The 16,204-nt window shown below is 34.5% G+C and overlaps 1 protein-coding gene across 3 annotated transcripts in view; it reads left to right on the top strand.

The window, feature by feature from the left end:
* Dcc (DCC netrin 1 receptor) overlaps window positions 1–16,204 on the top strand; it is a 1,032,721-nt gene that overhangs the window by 507,094 nt on the left and 509,423 nt on the right. For all 3 annotated transcript variants that reach the window (XM_057788956.1, XM_057788957.1, XM_057788958.1), the window contains exons 4-5: window positions 7,994–8,144; window positions 9,564–9,700. In XM_057788956.1, the coding sequence (XP_057644939.1) occupies window positions 7,994–8,144; window positions 9,564–9,700 (288 nt within the window). The remainder of the gene's footprint in view (window positions 1–7,993; window positions 8,145–9,563; window positions 9,701–16,204) is intronic.

The following is a 16,204-nucleotide window of genomic DNA, read 5'->3' on the forward strand; positions in this document are numbered from 1 at the left end:
TCACAACTAACAGTCAAGAAACTGGTTGCTAGGATTTGGTATAGAGTTAAATGATAGTTCTATAGTCATCTGAACGTTTTTCAAAATGTGTCTTTGACAGCTACATACCTATTTGAAATTGAACTATTTATATGCAATGCAACAAAAATACCTATGAGAACTGTATGAATGAAAAAAATTCATCTTAAAAACCAAGTTTTGTTTTTTGTTTTTTGTTATTCAACCAGGCTGACCACAAACTCACTGAGATCTGCCTGCCTCTGCCGAGTGCTGGGATAAAAGGCGTGCACCAGTATGGCTCAGCTAAGAAGCAAGTTATTTTTAATCAAGCTATTCATTCAAATATTTATAATAGTATAAAATACTACTACTGTACTATTTTGTTAGAAAATCATGCTACACTTATTTTAAAAATTTTTTATCCATTTTCCACACCAACCCTGTTCCTCCTTCTCCTGCTCCTGTACTGTCTCTTGAAATGCCCATTTTGTAAGGTTCAGCTACCTGAGGAGAATTCTTTGGAGTCCTCAGTAATAGCCAACAGTTTCAGATTCTGGCTTGACCACATCATGCAATTCCCTTTTTAATGATTTTAGAATAGTCGTGTCCCTTCCCCCCCCCCCCAATTCAGAGAACCGATGAAGCTAAAGTAGGCCAAGATTTCCATTTAAAAAGAAATGAAAGGAATAGATAATGTGGGACGAACAGTCAAAGGCAATAAATTACTATGAGGTCTTTCAGTGCTCCAAGGCATCGCTGTAGTCCTGGGGAGAACTATGTGTATGAATCACCCTGTGATAATCTTCTGCTTCCATGTTTACACACCACTCTCTTGGATTCTAAGAAAACTTCACTGTTCTGCCACTCTGATGGCAGAAAAACATGTTTTAAAAAAAGAAGAATGAACAACAACAACAAAAAAGAAGCAGAACCATGGCAACATTAGCATTTTTCTTTCAAAAGCAAAACCTAAACTGGGTTTTAATTGAAGCAGATTATGATCATTACAATCGATTTAGAATCATAAGTCATGTAATTTTGTACATACTGATTCATGAGTTTTATATTACAGAAAGTTTCTTTGTAGTTATTGATATGAACATTTTTAAGGAAAAATTTGTATTAGTTTTAATGCAGAACAATTGCCCACTTTGTTTTCTCGTAATCACACTTACACTCTTTCCAAATTTTATTTTAAAAGAATTTTAAACCTCTAAAAGTCTCGGAAGTGTATGTACAGTTTAATAGATAACAATACATTCTCTTATCCAATTTATAAGATATCACTTAAAAAACTTATATTGGCATTGTTTGAGTAAAGGCTTCACTCCAGCTCCTGGAATTCATATACCCAAAGAGTCTGGAATGTTCAGGTGGGAGCTCCACCCCAAGCTCCTTTCCGTGGAGTTTTCTCAATCTGGACTCCACCTGAGAAATCCTACCATCATTGGCTCCACCCCTGAGGGCTTTAAAAGTCCCACCTCTTGGTTCCCCTCCTGATCTCCTCAACTTCCCTTGGGTCTACTCAGGAATGCTTTGCTCAGAATAAACCCGGGTTTATTAATTCTGTTTCATTGGTTTATTACATCAGCAGCAGCAGATTCCTATTAACTAGGAATTGAATTTAACAGACTTGTCTGTGGGACCCAAGCTGCAGTTAGGCTACACTACAGCAGGCTCAATAAAGACCAGCCAGAAAGCAGGCCTGAGTTTTCAGTTTATCGGAAGGCAACACCTAACTCCAGGAAAGAGCACAAAGTGAGACCACCCAGGCACCACCAGAAATGGACCAATCAGCATGCAAGGGGATGATACCTAAGGTTTCAACCATTGTAGATGTAATGATCTGTTCTGTCTCTTTAAGAGACAAGCCACGCCCAGTCCCTCCATTTATGTATATAGGATCACCAAATGTTCTTTAGCTCAATATACACCTGTTCCCTTTCACCAAGACATCCCTAGATAGATGTCAGCCAATCAGGGCTCCTGAACCTTAGAAATCTCCTAGCCCCTACCTCTATTAGAATAAAAAACCAACCCCAACTGGGCTCAGGGCTCTCTGCTCTCAGGGCTTAATTGGACAGACAGAGAGAACAAGATTGAGCTTCAAGTAAAGGCTCGTTGCTTTTACATACAGGATTCAGTTTCTACTGTGTTCTTTTTTTTTTTTTTTGGTGTGTGTGGGGGTCCCTGTTGTAGGAGGCTACTTGTTTATTCCCGGCCACCCACATTCCCAAAATAATCACACAGAAACTATATTATTTTAAACAGTGCTTGGCCAATGACGCTAGCACATTCCTAGCAAGCTTTTACATACTAAATTAAACATTTCTATTATTTTATATTTTACCACGAGGTTCGTGGCCTACCGGCAAGGTTCCAACTGGCAATTACATCTTTCTCCTCTGGCAGCTCCATGGTGTTCCTTTGACTCTTCCTTCTTTCTCCCAACATTCACTTCAGTTTTGCCGGCCTAGCTCTATTCCCCTATAGCTCTACCCAAAGAGTTTCTTTATTAATCAGTGTTAATCACAGCATACAGAGGGGAATCCCATATCAAACCCTCATTACTGTAAAGAAGGTGAGTTATTAAAACATTTCACATGTTCTATTAGCTGTATAACTCCAAAGGGACTTGAATAGTTACTGCTGATACAGCTAGAACACATGTGATATTTATCATTAATTTCTAATTCCATCCTCTTTTTAATTAAAGTCAATTTAGACAATAAGATTTATAATCTAAATTTTTAGTTTTAACATTAAACTACTATAGAGCTTAGAGGGAGGATTTTCATTTGCTTTTAAATATTTGCCTGGTGTTTTAGTCGTTAACTTTTAGGATGTTTTTCTTTTTCTTTGTGAAAGTTCTATACACCTTGCCACAGTAGAGTTTAAAATAACTCTTCACTCTAAAAATACTACATGCCATTTTAAAAACCTTTAGAAAATATGAAAAAAATTTAAAGGTGAAAATCCAAACCCCTCGCAGGTCTATCACACACAGTTAGCCTCCACAATCGTCTTTATTCTGCTAATTTTAAAATGCAGATTTGGTTTTACCAATGATTCTTTAAAATCTTCACTTTAAAGCTTCTAAGAAAAAGGATGGGGAGATAATGAATTTGAATATTGTCTCTATCGATAACCAGATAATCTTAACATTATGAAACACCCAAATCAAACAAAGACACTAACAACAATGGCCAGTGAGTATTTTGAGTTGTTTAGATGGGTTGTCATGCTTTCACTGTTATGTGTGTGTTTTGGTTGTTGTTCTATTGTAGAATAACTAAGAAAATGTAATCTCTTAAAACAAGGGAAGATTTATTGACTCTCTGGTTTTGTAGTGCCTTGCAGCAGTTCCTGTTTTGGGAGTCTCACTTATGATTGTCGTCTTCATAGTCTGACAGTTGGGTTTGGGATGGTCAACTGGACCTCCATCGCCATCCATGGTTTCTGTCGCTCTCCAGGTAGACTCTGAGGGCAATGACAGAAAAAAAGTCTTTATGAGTTTTTAGTTCTCGAACCCATACAGAGCAACTACTCCACTGTCTTTTGTTCAAAGCAAAACACAGGGTCACTTCAGAATGTAGCACTGTGAAAGAGTCACTCATTTTTGGTGGGAGGAGCTCCAAGTATTTTTTGCTGACATTTAATCTGATGAGTATTTGAAGAACATACCAAGTACTCACTGTTTGAGGAAATGTCTATCAGAATTTGGAGGAATGTCCTTAAAATTTAAATTTATTAGATGAAATACAGAGAGATATATTTTGAGAATTGAAATTGTATTTTTATAGTAAACATTAGTAGTGTTTTATAAATATACCCAGGGTTACAAACCCCAATATTTGTGAAGCTACAAGGGTTCTGATAATACCCAAATAGGTCAGAACAGATTGAGTTAAAGAAGGGTATATTGCATGTTGAAAGAGGTTTAGAAGATTCTTTGGTGACTATATGAACCCCATGATGTCAAACTACAGGTACATTGGAAAAAGAAAAAAAAAAAAGACCTACATCCCACCAAGTGGTTTCTGGAAGTTTACAAATACGCTCTCAACTTGCGCTGGGAAGAGGCTACATTGTAAGCACAATGTAGAAGTAAGCAGGCAGATGTCAGTATCTGACTTCAAGTTTTTTGTTTCTTTTCAGTAGGTAGACAGTAGGAACTGACAGAAAACAGGGTTATGAACAGAAGAACAGAAAATAACTCTCACAGTTAGATTCTACAGAGTAGATCCTTGACAATGGAACAAATTTAAAATAAACGAAAAAAATCTTCTCATGAAGAGGAGTTGGGACAATTGGAAAACAATGAGCTCAAAATAGATCATTAACCTAAATGTGAAATATAAAATTTTAATGTTTCTAGAACATACAGTAGGAAGTCCAGGTGGTGGGTTTGGATATGATCATGGATTTTCAGATATCACATATTAAAAAAATGAAAGGAAAAATGTGATAGGTATTTTAAAATTCAGAATTCCTACTCTATGGAAAGGCAATGTTAAGAGAACAAACAAAAAAGCCATGTCTTAGAAGCATATTTTCATAACTCACATTAGTGAAAGGGCCTATCTCCAAAATATATAATGAACATTTTTTAAAGCAATAGTCAAACACTACCACCACGCCTATCAAAATCAGCCAAAAGACTGTATGTAGCAAACAGTTCACCAAAGAAAACACAAAATGAGTATAAGAGCATAAGAGAAAGGTCTTCTGTATCTCTACTAAAGAATTGCTGTTTGATACAGCTGGTAAACCACCCACACCCATTACCATGACAGAATATACAACATGCCAGTACCTGACAGAAGCACCTCCATTTTTCTGAGAGTGGAAAACTATACTATCACTTTGGAAGAAATCTGGGAGTTTTCTTCAAAGATAAACATAGTTTTATCACACCATTTAGGAATTCTGTTATGAGTCATTGAACTCATCTCTACATAAGACATTTATACCTTTCAGGCTCTGAGAACATTGCAGAAGAGAGGCAGAAAGCATTTAAGAGCCAGACGATAGGGTAAAGCACAATGAAATGCCATCATCTAGGCTTGATGTGATCATTGTTATTATGAGTTCATATCTGCAGTTAGATGCACTAATAAGATCCTAGTCAGACCCTGTCAATACCCAGTTATGGCCTTTACTACTGAACTATTGGCTGCTGATGGCTTCTGGGAGTGAGATTTTATTGTCTCCAGTTGTGGACTAACGCTAAATTGACCAGCTCCAGTGGGTAGTGCCAAGCCAACTTGGATAGGCATAGTTAAACCCAGTGGGTCACCAACTAAACATGAAAAGTAGGGTTTTAGGGACATAGGGAGTTGGATAGGGATACTAAGGGGGAAGGAGTCGGGCAGGAGTGTGATCAGTATGCATTGTGTATATGAGTGAAATGGTCAAATAATAAATCTAATTAACAGTACTTAGAATCTATACATATTAGTAGGAGATTTGTTCCTAGACTTCAAACACTGAGAGAAACTAAATTATTCTTCAACCGGTGAACTACAAAAGTTGGGCATGCTGATACAATGACATACTATCAAACAACAAGGGCCAGTTATCAGGCATAAAATAAAGAAATATTAAGGATATAATACTGAATTTTAAAAGCACAGTTTAAAAAGGTACTATATAATATGATTGATAACTATTAATATAAATAATACTACTTAACCTATAATCTGTCATGTTACTCAGGTAAAACCTTAACACAGAGAAAATGCAAATAATTTCAATTCTCAGAAATGTTCAACAGTGTAAGTACGGAAATGATTAGTTATCGTTAATATTTAAGTAGGGCTAATAGAGAAAAGATGAATAAGTAAAGAAACGGCATACTCTAATGATGGATATGAATTGAATTTATACAAGCCTATATAAAATAATTAGCCCTAATTTAAAGTATGGGAATAATTTAATAACTGTCTTAACCTTGGTAACAACTGAGTACACAATGTAACATGTTCATAACAGGGTAGATGGTGGCAAAAGATGGGACCTGACCCTGAGGAACTACCCCTGTTTTATTTTATGTTGTGGTTGTGCTTTCTGATAAAATAATGCACAATAATTTGAGTTGCCATATTTATTTCTTGGTTGTTAAATAATTTACCTGTATAACAGGCGAGGTACAATTTCCTTTAGGTAGCAAATGAGAGCAAGCCGACCTCCCATGGGTGAGACTTAGCAGTCTTGTATAGAATGTATAGCAATGGTATTCCTGGAAAGAGGTGGTGAGAGGTTGTGTCTGCATGAATCATCTACCTTTGTAAGTACAGCTACATACAAATGCTCCGTGTGGGGATTTGTCCATTTCAAAAAATGATTTCCTTAGGCAGTATTATCTTATGAACCATATTTGTTTATTTGAAAAGTCACTTTTGATAGGAGAAATAGGATATGCAATTCTTTGTATTCCAAAAGTTTTGAGGCATTTTTAAACAGCACTGGTTTAATAACAATTAACACACCTGGAAAAATGTTTTGAACATTTTCACTGTGAAGATGATTTATTAATCTTATTGAAACTACCAGAGACAGATGTAGGAAGACTGAGAAAATTTCTATATATAGAATTAATTTTCTATACACAGATTGAAACTACCAGAGACAGATGTAGGAAGACTGAGAAAATTTCTATATATAGAATTAAATTTCTATACACAGAATATTTAAGATGAAAATTACTATCCCAGTAATTTGTTTTTCTTCTACGACCCATCCTCAGTGTGAGGTTGAATCTGGCTAGGACAATAATGTGTTCAAATATATTCCAGGTCCTTGTCAAATGATTGCCTTAGAGATCAGCAGCAGCCTGCACTATGGCCTGGTGGCAGCTAATGCCATTTAGTGACTCTCTGTTCACCTCTCTCCTGGATATAAGATGCCACCACCTCACTTTCTTTACATTCAGATTTTACTTTTGAGAAAACAGTATTACTGACAAGTTAATTCTACATATTTCATTAAGATACACTCTTGATTAACCTTTCCTAGAGGGATGTAGATTTTATGGGAATGAAGAAACTTAGTAATATATCTTTAATAAACCAACAGAGATGGACATTGATGAACAGGTTAGGCCAGACGATAGGCAATTGTTTTGATTGATTGCTCTCCAGGCATGGTTCCTGGAAATCACATAATGAAAAGAAGGGGTGCTTGTTGGTCTTAAGAGGACTTCTTGAGCCTATTCTTAGGCTCTAAATTTCTGCTTGTTTCATGTGAGGAGAACTAAAGTGTAGATAAGAATGAAGTCCATGAGTAACTGGTTTGCACATCCGTGCTAGTAAACGTGGATAACACATATACACACGGCGTAGTGTGAGAGATGAACTGGATGGAGGTTGATTTCCTCATTCACGCACGTTCTTAGCAATGGGACAAGCTCATTCTTTAGAAAGATTTTCAATGAAAACAAAGCTACACCATAGACTTATTTATTTTTAGAATAAACCCAAAACACTTAAGCAAGCATAAGTACTGCTTGGAAACAGCAAATATTCATTGAAAATTGTGTATTTTCATACACTGTTCATAGACTATCTAAAACCATTCCAACATGTTTATCTTACTTTTCAATACAAAAAAGTGATTTTTAGAAAGGAGAATCAAGTTGTTGCAGACCAAGTGAACCATTAACATTTTTTGACGCTAACATGTTGACAAGTTACTGATAATATTGTTTCTTTCACCAATGAAGACATAGCCTGGAGCCTAATAAGGATCCATAACTTCTACCTTATGCCGCTTAACTTATGTTTTGATTTATTAGAAGTTAAGAATATTCTAATACCAGGATTCTATATTCTTGGAGTAGAGAAACTCTTTCAGAACTTTATCCTCAAATTTTTCTGGCATTCCTCTACTTCTCTAACTTTATTCATCATTATCTTACATCATACCAATGACACATATGATTCTATCTGCAATTTTTTCGTGTGATATATGACCCTGTGTTTTCTTTCCATAGATCCAGGGCTGCACAGACAACTATATTTTCTGCAAAGACCGTCCAATGTAGTAGCCATTGAAGGAAAAGATGCTGTCCTGGAGTGTTGTGTTTCTGGCTACCCTCCGCCAAGTTTCACCTGGTTACGGGGCGAGGAGGTTATCCAATTGAGGTATTACAAACACACCTGGACCCAAGGAAACTATGTACTATTGCCTTTTACTTTATGATAGGCACCAAATATCCCAGTTTTCTCAAAATAATTGGATTTGTTTTCAAAATCTTTGGCAGGATATTTAATTACTGGGAATATATGATAAGGAAACAAGTAAAAGCTCATGGCTTTAGTTCTGAAGGGAAACTAAATTAGCATATAGAGATGCAAGAACATTCAGATGATGTCATCACAGGAACATTCCTGAGACGGTAGATCTTATATGTTGATAACACAATGCATGCCCACATGCATACTCATGCATGCACATATATACACACGTTACCTAACTTGTGGAAATCATTTCATATTATATGCATATGCACATATTTCACATTCCATATATAAAATAACCACATGGCATACCATAGATATAAACAATTTCTCATTGTCAATTATATTTTAGTGATAGTGAAGACAGAAAAGAAAGCATTTCTTCAGTTTAATGTGTTGCATACCATCTTAAGAGCTGCATAGATATTTTAGTTCCAAATGTGCCTGTTTTTATTCATATGACTTATGGGATAAGATATTATAAATTATCTTATATTTATATAAATATAACATAATGCTGGAGAGCATGGCTCAAATTGGATTAGCCCAAGATTAATAATAAGTGAGAGTTAGAAATCAAGTTGATAGTTAATTGGAATACTTAGTCAGAACCACCTTGATTAAATGGATCCCACTTAAGAAATTAAGTTCATTGATTAGAATGACTGGTATACTCCTTTTAACACGTTTAATTTCTGTGATGAGATACGTGCATAGATCATAAATTATTGTTTAAATTTTGTCCAATTTAAGTAAGTATTTAGGCAACAATAAGATGTAGGATGCCTTCACAATGTTTCTGAGGTCATGAAGGCATACAGGAAATCTGGTGACTGCTCACGTTGATACAGGCAGGTGCTCTTGATTTAGTTAGAGTGTGACTTTTTAAATAAAAAGTTACATGTCAGAGTAGGAGACATTGATTTCCACCCTGGAGAACCATTTTTTTTCATCTTGAAGCCCTGTGACTTAAAATGAAAGAATCACACTAGATTATTTTGAAATTTCTTTTTATTAGTTTTAGAATAGAAATTTCTTATTGTTCTATACATTATTACATTTATTCTGTAACTGTAATGCATTGGTATTACAGTTAATTTAGTTAATCCTTGAATTAATACACAGAGCTTCCCGATGGAAGTTTACCTTGAATTAATACTAGTTCAATGGGTGAGATATTATGGATCCTTGATGACATAGGGATTTTATCTGTTCAGCTGTACAATGTGAGCATTTGTTAAATTCATGAGCACTTCTGAGGTCATGCCTAATGCTCAAACATGTTAACTGACCTTCTCCTTGCCTGTGGCCTCTGCCTTACAGGTCTAAAAAGTATTCATTGTTGGGTGGAAGCAATTTGCACATCTCTAATGTGACAGATGACGACAGTGGAACCTATACTTGTGTTGTCACATACAAGAATGAGAATATTAGTGCCTCTGCAGAGCTCACAGTTTTGGGTAAGTCAGCGATTGAAGATTAGTTTACATTCTACCCTTCAAAATATACCGCTATAACATTTTAAGTGCTTGTCACTGATTGCTTCCCGTATTTATTAGTGTGAAATTGGAAGGTTCCAGTATTCCGTGCATGCTCTTGCTCGGCTTTGATTAATTGCACAAGGGTTAAATGCACTGTTTGAATATTTGCTTATTGATTAAAAGTCACATATATTACTTCTTGCTTTAATTATTTTAGTGATGTACTGAAAAGTTCCCCAAAGTGTTAATGAGCAGATGTGTTGAATAACAATGAAGACTTCTAAAAATATCATATACACAGAAAATAAATGATGAAAAAAATTATAGAAATTATATAAAAGTGTTCATGAGTGGAAAAGCTGATGATACTTGAAATTATGTCTCTGACATTAAATTCAGTGTGCTGAGAAGATTGATTTATTAATATGGAATAACTGTAGGTGTTGTGTTGAAAGTAAACAACTAAAATCCAATATGCTTAAGAAAAACTCTCATAACAAGAATGCAATTTAAAGAGTTTAAGGAACATGGATGGATTTATGTCCTTCAGGAAGGCAGGAACACCTACAACTTATTGAAAATTAAGAATAATGATCTGTGGTACCAGCTCAGACAAATGAATGTCTTATCATGTCTTGAAATTTGCTTTCCCTATTTGGCCCTCAATTATGTACTTAGAGAAGATAAGTTAATATTTTATTTTTATTTCTTTTTCCTGTATATGACAAAAAATGTTTACTAGTTTTTCACTTTTTCCTACTGAATAAGGTCTTTTTGTATTTTAAAAAATCTAGGAAAAACAGAGGTTGTTTATAAATTATTCTGAAGATATCAAAAGATATTAAGGAGTTATAAATTGTGACAATTTGCTGAGCTTTATCATGTAGCTATGACATTCATATTGCTTTGAACTCTGAAGGCTAGGGAGAGATAATAGGATAGTTGATGGGTTGCTTATTTTCTCATTGAAATTTAAATTTTAAATAAAAAAGGGGAAATGGTATAAGTTCTTTAGATTTAAAGATAGCATTACCTTAGGTAAAATACTAACAACTTTCAAGCTGTTGACAATCTAATTTAATAGTACTTCATATTTCTGTATAACAAAAAAATAAAGCATATGTAATATCAAGATACCATGACACATGTTACTAAGCATTGTGATCTCTACTGATCATTTGATGAATGTGGTCATATAATAAGCTAGAATTTAGATTGCATGTAGATGAAGTCAAGTTTTATGTGAATTTATTAGACTACAGTGCTTCACTGACATCTGACTTACCTGTACATGAGTGCTGATACCTGAGGGCACATTATTGAAGTTATCCAGAATATACCTGTGTGAACATATGCTTCTGCATGCAGACTGACATTCATTTTACTCTATGAGTTGTAGTAATTATTATAAAAACCTATATACTTTTTTATGCATTTAAATCTACCCAAAATAGAGAAGCAACAAAGTTGATATAAAGTATGATATATTTTCTGTCTTTCTTAGAAAAACATTCTGGTAGCTTGGCATGGTTTCTTCCAGAAAATTTCATGTCTCAATGAAGCATATGTGGCCACACACACTATAGGAACTCATTACACTAATATTGACAATTAAAAATTATACAATGCAATAAATTATGTAAAAGAATCTGATTACATATATCTAAAATGCATATGTGAAACATAAAATCCTTTAAATATGTGAGTGTTCATAATATGTGTGCATGTTAATATATATGAGTATTTATGTATACCTATATGTTTATACATATAAATATACATATAAATAAAAATCATTATTTATTAAATACCAAAATTATGAAACAATTATTCTTCAAAATATCTTCTGTTTGAGGTGTATAAGGAGACTACATTAGATAGCAGGGATCTTCGTTGCTCTAATTTTATATAAGTTTAAAAAATGAAACAAAATAAGACATCTTGAGCAACATTTTTATTCTTTAAATGGCTGGTTCTGAGAAAGTAGACTGGAACTGGGTGAAAATGAACAGCCTGTCTAGTCAGTAGAAGCATGGTGTCACTCAATAGTTGTCTTGTCTTTCCTGGAGTTCAGTGGCAGCGAAGGGGAATTTGGTCTCCTGTGTTTCCAAGGAAGAAGAATAGTGGTAAAGGGCTCTTTCTGACTTGAGCCATTTTCCTACTCTAGTACCCTTCAATCTTATGAAGGCTGTGTGAGGGTGAAGTGGAGAGGCAGCTAGCGTCTTCTTAGATCAGTCTATTTGAAAATAAGATATCTTCACACTGAGGAAGAAACATGACTCATGCCTATGCTGAGGGTTCCATGTCAAATCTATCTGATGAATGAGTTCTTCTCAGACAGATAAGTAACTGTCCCAAGGAAGGATCTGGGCTGAAATCTTGCCTCTTTGTTCCCACACCCTCAGATCCAAGGTTAATTATCTTTCTGATTCAAACAGTTTTTAGTTGTTTTTTTTTCTTCTGAAATAATTAGACAGTGAGGTAGGTTGTGTGATAAAATTTCATAATTCATGATGTAATCACACCTAGTAATATGTGAATATGTTAGAACAATATTGAGAGAATAAGGAAAGAAAGGATAGCAAGGCAGAAAGATAAGAAAAATGACAATGTTCTGTGAAAATAAGGTTAAAATAGTTTTTATACTCATAACCTATGAAGAGGCAGCAAATATATATGCATTGATGACTTTATCTTACTTTTTAGAACTACACATTATGTTTATGATCATATAAATAAATGTGAAGGTACAAATTTAAAGCATAGTTTATTGTGAAAGAGGACAGATACATGCTATACAACAAAGAAATAAATAATTTACAAGATAAATGTAAAAAAAAAAAAAGCTAAAAGGTACTGGACTTTTTATGCAAAGGATGAGACCAAAGGATAAGTTATTACTATTTCTTTTGATTTTATAGTCATTGATGTTTTGTATGAATGTTTGTTTATGTGAACATGTCAGAAGCCTTGGTATTCAAGTTATAGAGAGGGTGGGACCTGCCATTTGTGTGCTGGGAATTGAACCCTAATCCTCCAAAAGAACAATCAGTGCCCTTAACAATTGAACCATCTCTCCAGTCCCAAACAAGGCTAGTTCTTAGATGACATCCTGCCTAGATTAGGCTGCCAGTGAGCAAACAGGCTTGTTTAGTTCATTGGGATACAGTCAGTCCTCTGAGCAGCAGCAATTTCAAAGCATATATATGTTATTTGACATGTCTTAATCTTTGTTTTTCTAAACCAGCACTGAGTTAGAGCAAAGCCACATATACTCCACCTACGTGAGCTGAATGCTTATTGCAGGAGTTGTTTTCACTTAAAGATGACTCAGTATCTTCTCTGCATCCCTGTGTAGTTTTCGATATTCTTCCGAATTTTCTTTTGAGAAATTTGAACCTTATGGGTTATTAAATTAGAGTTGAAATGTAACACACACACCACACACACACACACACCCTCAGAGACCAAATCACTAAATATTATTTATTTACTTCCAAAGGAATGCAGATCGTTTGAACTCTCACCAACAGTCTGAGTGTAGATTCTTAGATAGAGTGAATCTCTTCCTACCTCTAGAGTGAATCTTTCATTTCCTTATCTCACAATTACCTACCATGGAATCTCCTTTTCAAAATTTACATCTCTGTGACATTACATTTTCATTTTTATTTAATTTATGATTTAAACTTTAGTTTCAAATTTTCTTTTTAGTTGGTTTTTACTAGACAAGAGTATTTTCAGTTTTTTTAAAGTTACAACGAATTTTCTTGGTATTTAAGTATTTATTTAAGCATACGTCTTTGTTTTGAAAGAACTCCTTGCAAGCAGGAAGTCTATGCTTATGCTCTGTGTATAGATACAAATCAATGAATGAGATTTCTTTATTTATAGTCAGTGGCTTCTTATATATAATGCCTTTATTATAAATAATTCTCTTTCCAAAAATCTGCTTATAGGTTACAATACAAGTATGTCGTTTGGAAGCATCTTGAATTTTCTTAACAAATATAAGATCTATGTTTATATCTTAATATTTGTATTTTTATTTCATTTATTTTTTGTTTCGAAGAAATCACCATGGTAACGGGGTATGTATTTTAATCATCTCCCATAGACATTTTATGACTGAAAACAACTACCTCAAACTTGATTTAATAAAGAAGTTGGTTGTGACTAATCTTAGCTCTAAAAACAAATGTTCCATTAGAAAGTGTTTTATAGGGTGTCAGACTGTCCTAATACAAAGTTAGTGTCTCTCTAGCATACTGTTTATTTGAAAACAGAATTTACTGCCTTTTAGGAATGTATGCAGTGAAGAGAAGCGATCCTTGTTATCGAGGTTATTCAAATGTGTTTTCCTAATTTCTAAAAATTCGAGCATAGTGGTATTTTTCATAAGATTAAAGTCCCACAAGAATTATAAACTTGTACTTATAAATCTTTAATCATGCATTTTATGAGACTCTTGTTTTGTTTTACAACTCGTGATCTCTCTTGAGCATTCACTAGCTTTGAATGTGAACATTTTGAACTCATGACTTTTTAAGTTTTCTAAACAACTAGATTAAAGGGAATGTTGCGGCGCTTTTCAGTAATTTGCGTCAATAAACATCAAGGATAGTTTAAAGTCTAGCGTTTACATTGCATTCTGATAAAATGAAAATTGAAAGTTTATTACAAAAAATAGGGTAAGTTTTTTCAAGCAAATAAAATAAATACATTTGTAGACTTTTTAAAAAATAATAACCGTTTGAGGTTGTATTTCTAAACCTACAGATAAAAGTCAGTAAGATATCTTTGGACATTTTTGGACATTAACATGGTACTTGACTCCAGGAAAACCATAGAAGGTTTGACAAACTTGCAGTGCAATTTAAAAACTTCTATGTTGATTTGACCAATGCTTGTAAGACATTTTAATATTATATGTAACCCTAGAATCTGTAAAGATCTGAGTATTTATTGCCTGTGTTGATTTGTGCTTTTCTCATTGTGACTGGCGTTAGCAAGCTAAAGAAGGATTTATTTGTTCTCATAGTTTCAGTGCTCTTAGCACATGGAAACTTGTCCTTGTCCTTGTGTGTCTGTGGGGAGAAGGCTCTGCAGCAGGGGGCACAGAGGCTCAGCGCTTTATACCTCATAGTCAGAGGGCACAGAGGCATAGCTCTATACTTCATGGTCATTAGGAGGCAGGGGAGCAAGAAGTGTTCAGGCACAAATCATGTCCTTCAAGGACGCAGCTCATGAACTACTTCTTGTGTCATGCTCTGACGTCTAAACAATTTCTTCTTTGGAGTCACTCATGCCCTTGATGATGGCAGGACTCAGCTGGGAAGCATTCCCTCAGTATATAGCCATTTTCAAAATATTCATCATCCCTATTCTCATAGAAAGAAGGTTTGGACCCAAGGTTTTAGATCAAGAAGGGGCGTAAAGAGAATACTGATAGAAGTTCTCTGAAATTTGTGGCCAGCATACATTTTTTTAGAAATCCCTAGTACCATGCTTCTTACTTTTATAAACCTTATAACCATTTCTTAAAGAATTAAATAATTTTATTTTCTTCTTAACCATATATTCAATGTCCTTTTCCTATAGCTTGAGTTATAATATAATTATAACTTAAAATATATATCTATCTTCCCCGGCTGTCCATATTGACTGTCATATATAACTCTGTGCTTACTGTAAGACAAACTTCAGCAAACATACAGGAGATTTGCTACTGTCTCAGCTCAACATTGATCTGGAATCTAAATTTAGTATCTGAATCAATGCAGAGATGCATACTGTATGAGGTATTTAATCTCTCATCAATAAAGTATGAATTTTAAAGTGACCTATGTACAGTTCATGACCACATAGGAGGGCACCATGGGGAGGTCACTTAGGAAGGACTCCTCACTGCCAGCCACATACCTGAAACAGATAAGTAATTGAAACATTTTTTTTTCAACTTTTCCAGAAGGGATTCTGGAATTCCTTTTAAAGCTATCTGCATCAATAAAAAAGGAACAAAATATGAAAAGCTTATCAATGTATACCATTTTATTCTCATATTTATTTCCTTTAACAAATCTCTGGGAAAATGCTAACAAGGGACCATAGAACCTATTTTCCAGGGTATTGATAAATCTGTTAAGTCAAATTCTGTTTTTTTTTCTTCTTAGAAATTTGGAAGCATAAAACTAACCCTAAGAATTTTCCATGTAGCGAGGGGGAGTAGGAGTGGGGGGAGTTAGGAGGGAAATGGGAGGATGGGAGGAGGTGGAAATTTTTTATAAATAAATAAAATAAGATTAAAAAAAAGAAAGGCACAGTCACTTCCCTGAAGACAGTAGCAAAAGATTCCTCTATGTAGTTTGCACTTTCCCACTTCTGTGAGTTCAGAATAAAACAAATAAAACAAATTAAACCATGTCAAAAAAAAAAAAAAGAATTTCCATGTCTTCTGTATGAGTAGCCTACTCCACTTCCCAT

This window comes from Chionomys nivalis, chromosome 14 (assembly GCF_950005125.1).
Source record: "Chionomys nivalis chromosome 14, mChiNiv1.1, whole genome shotgun sequence".
Classification (NCBI taxonomy): Eukaryota; Metazoa; Chordata; class Mammalia; order Rodentia; family Cricetidae; genus Chionomys; species Chionomys nivalis.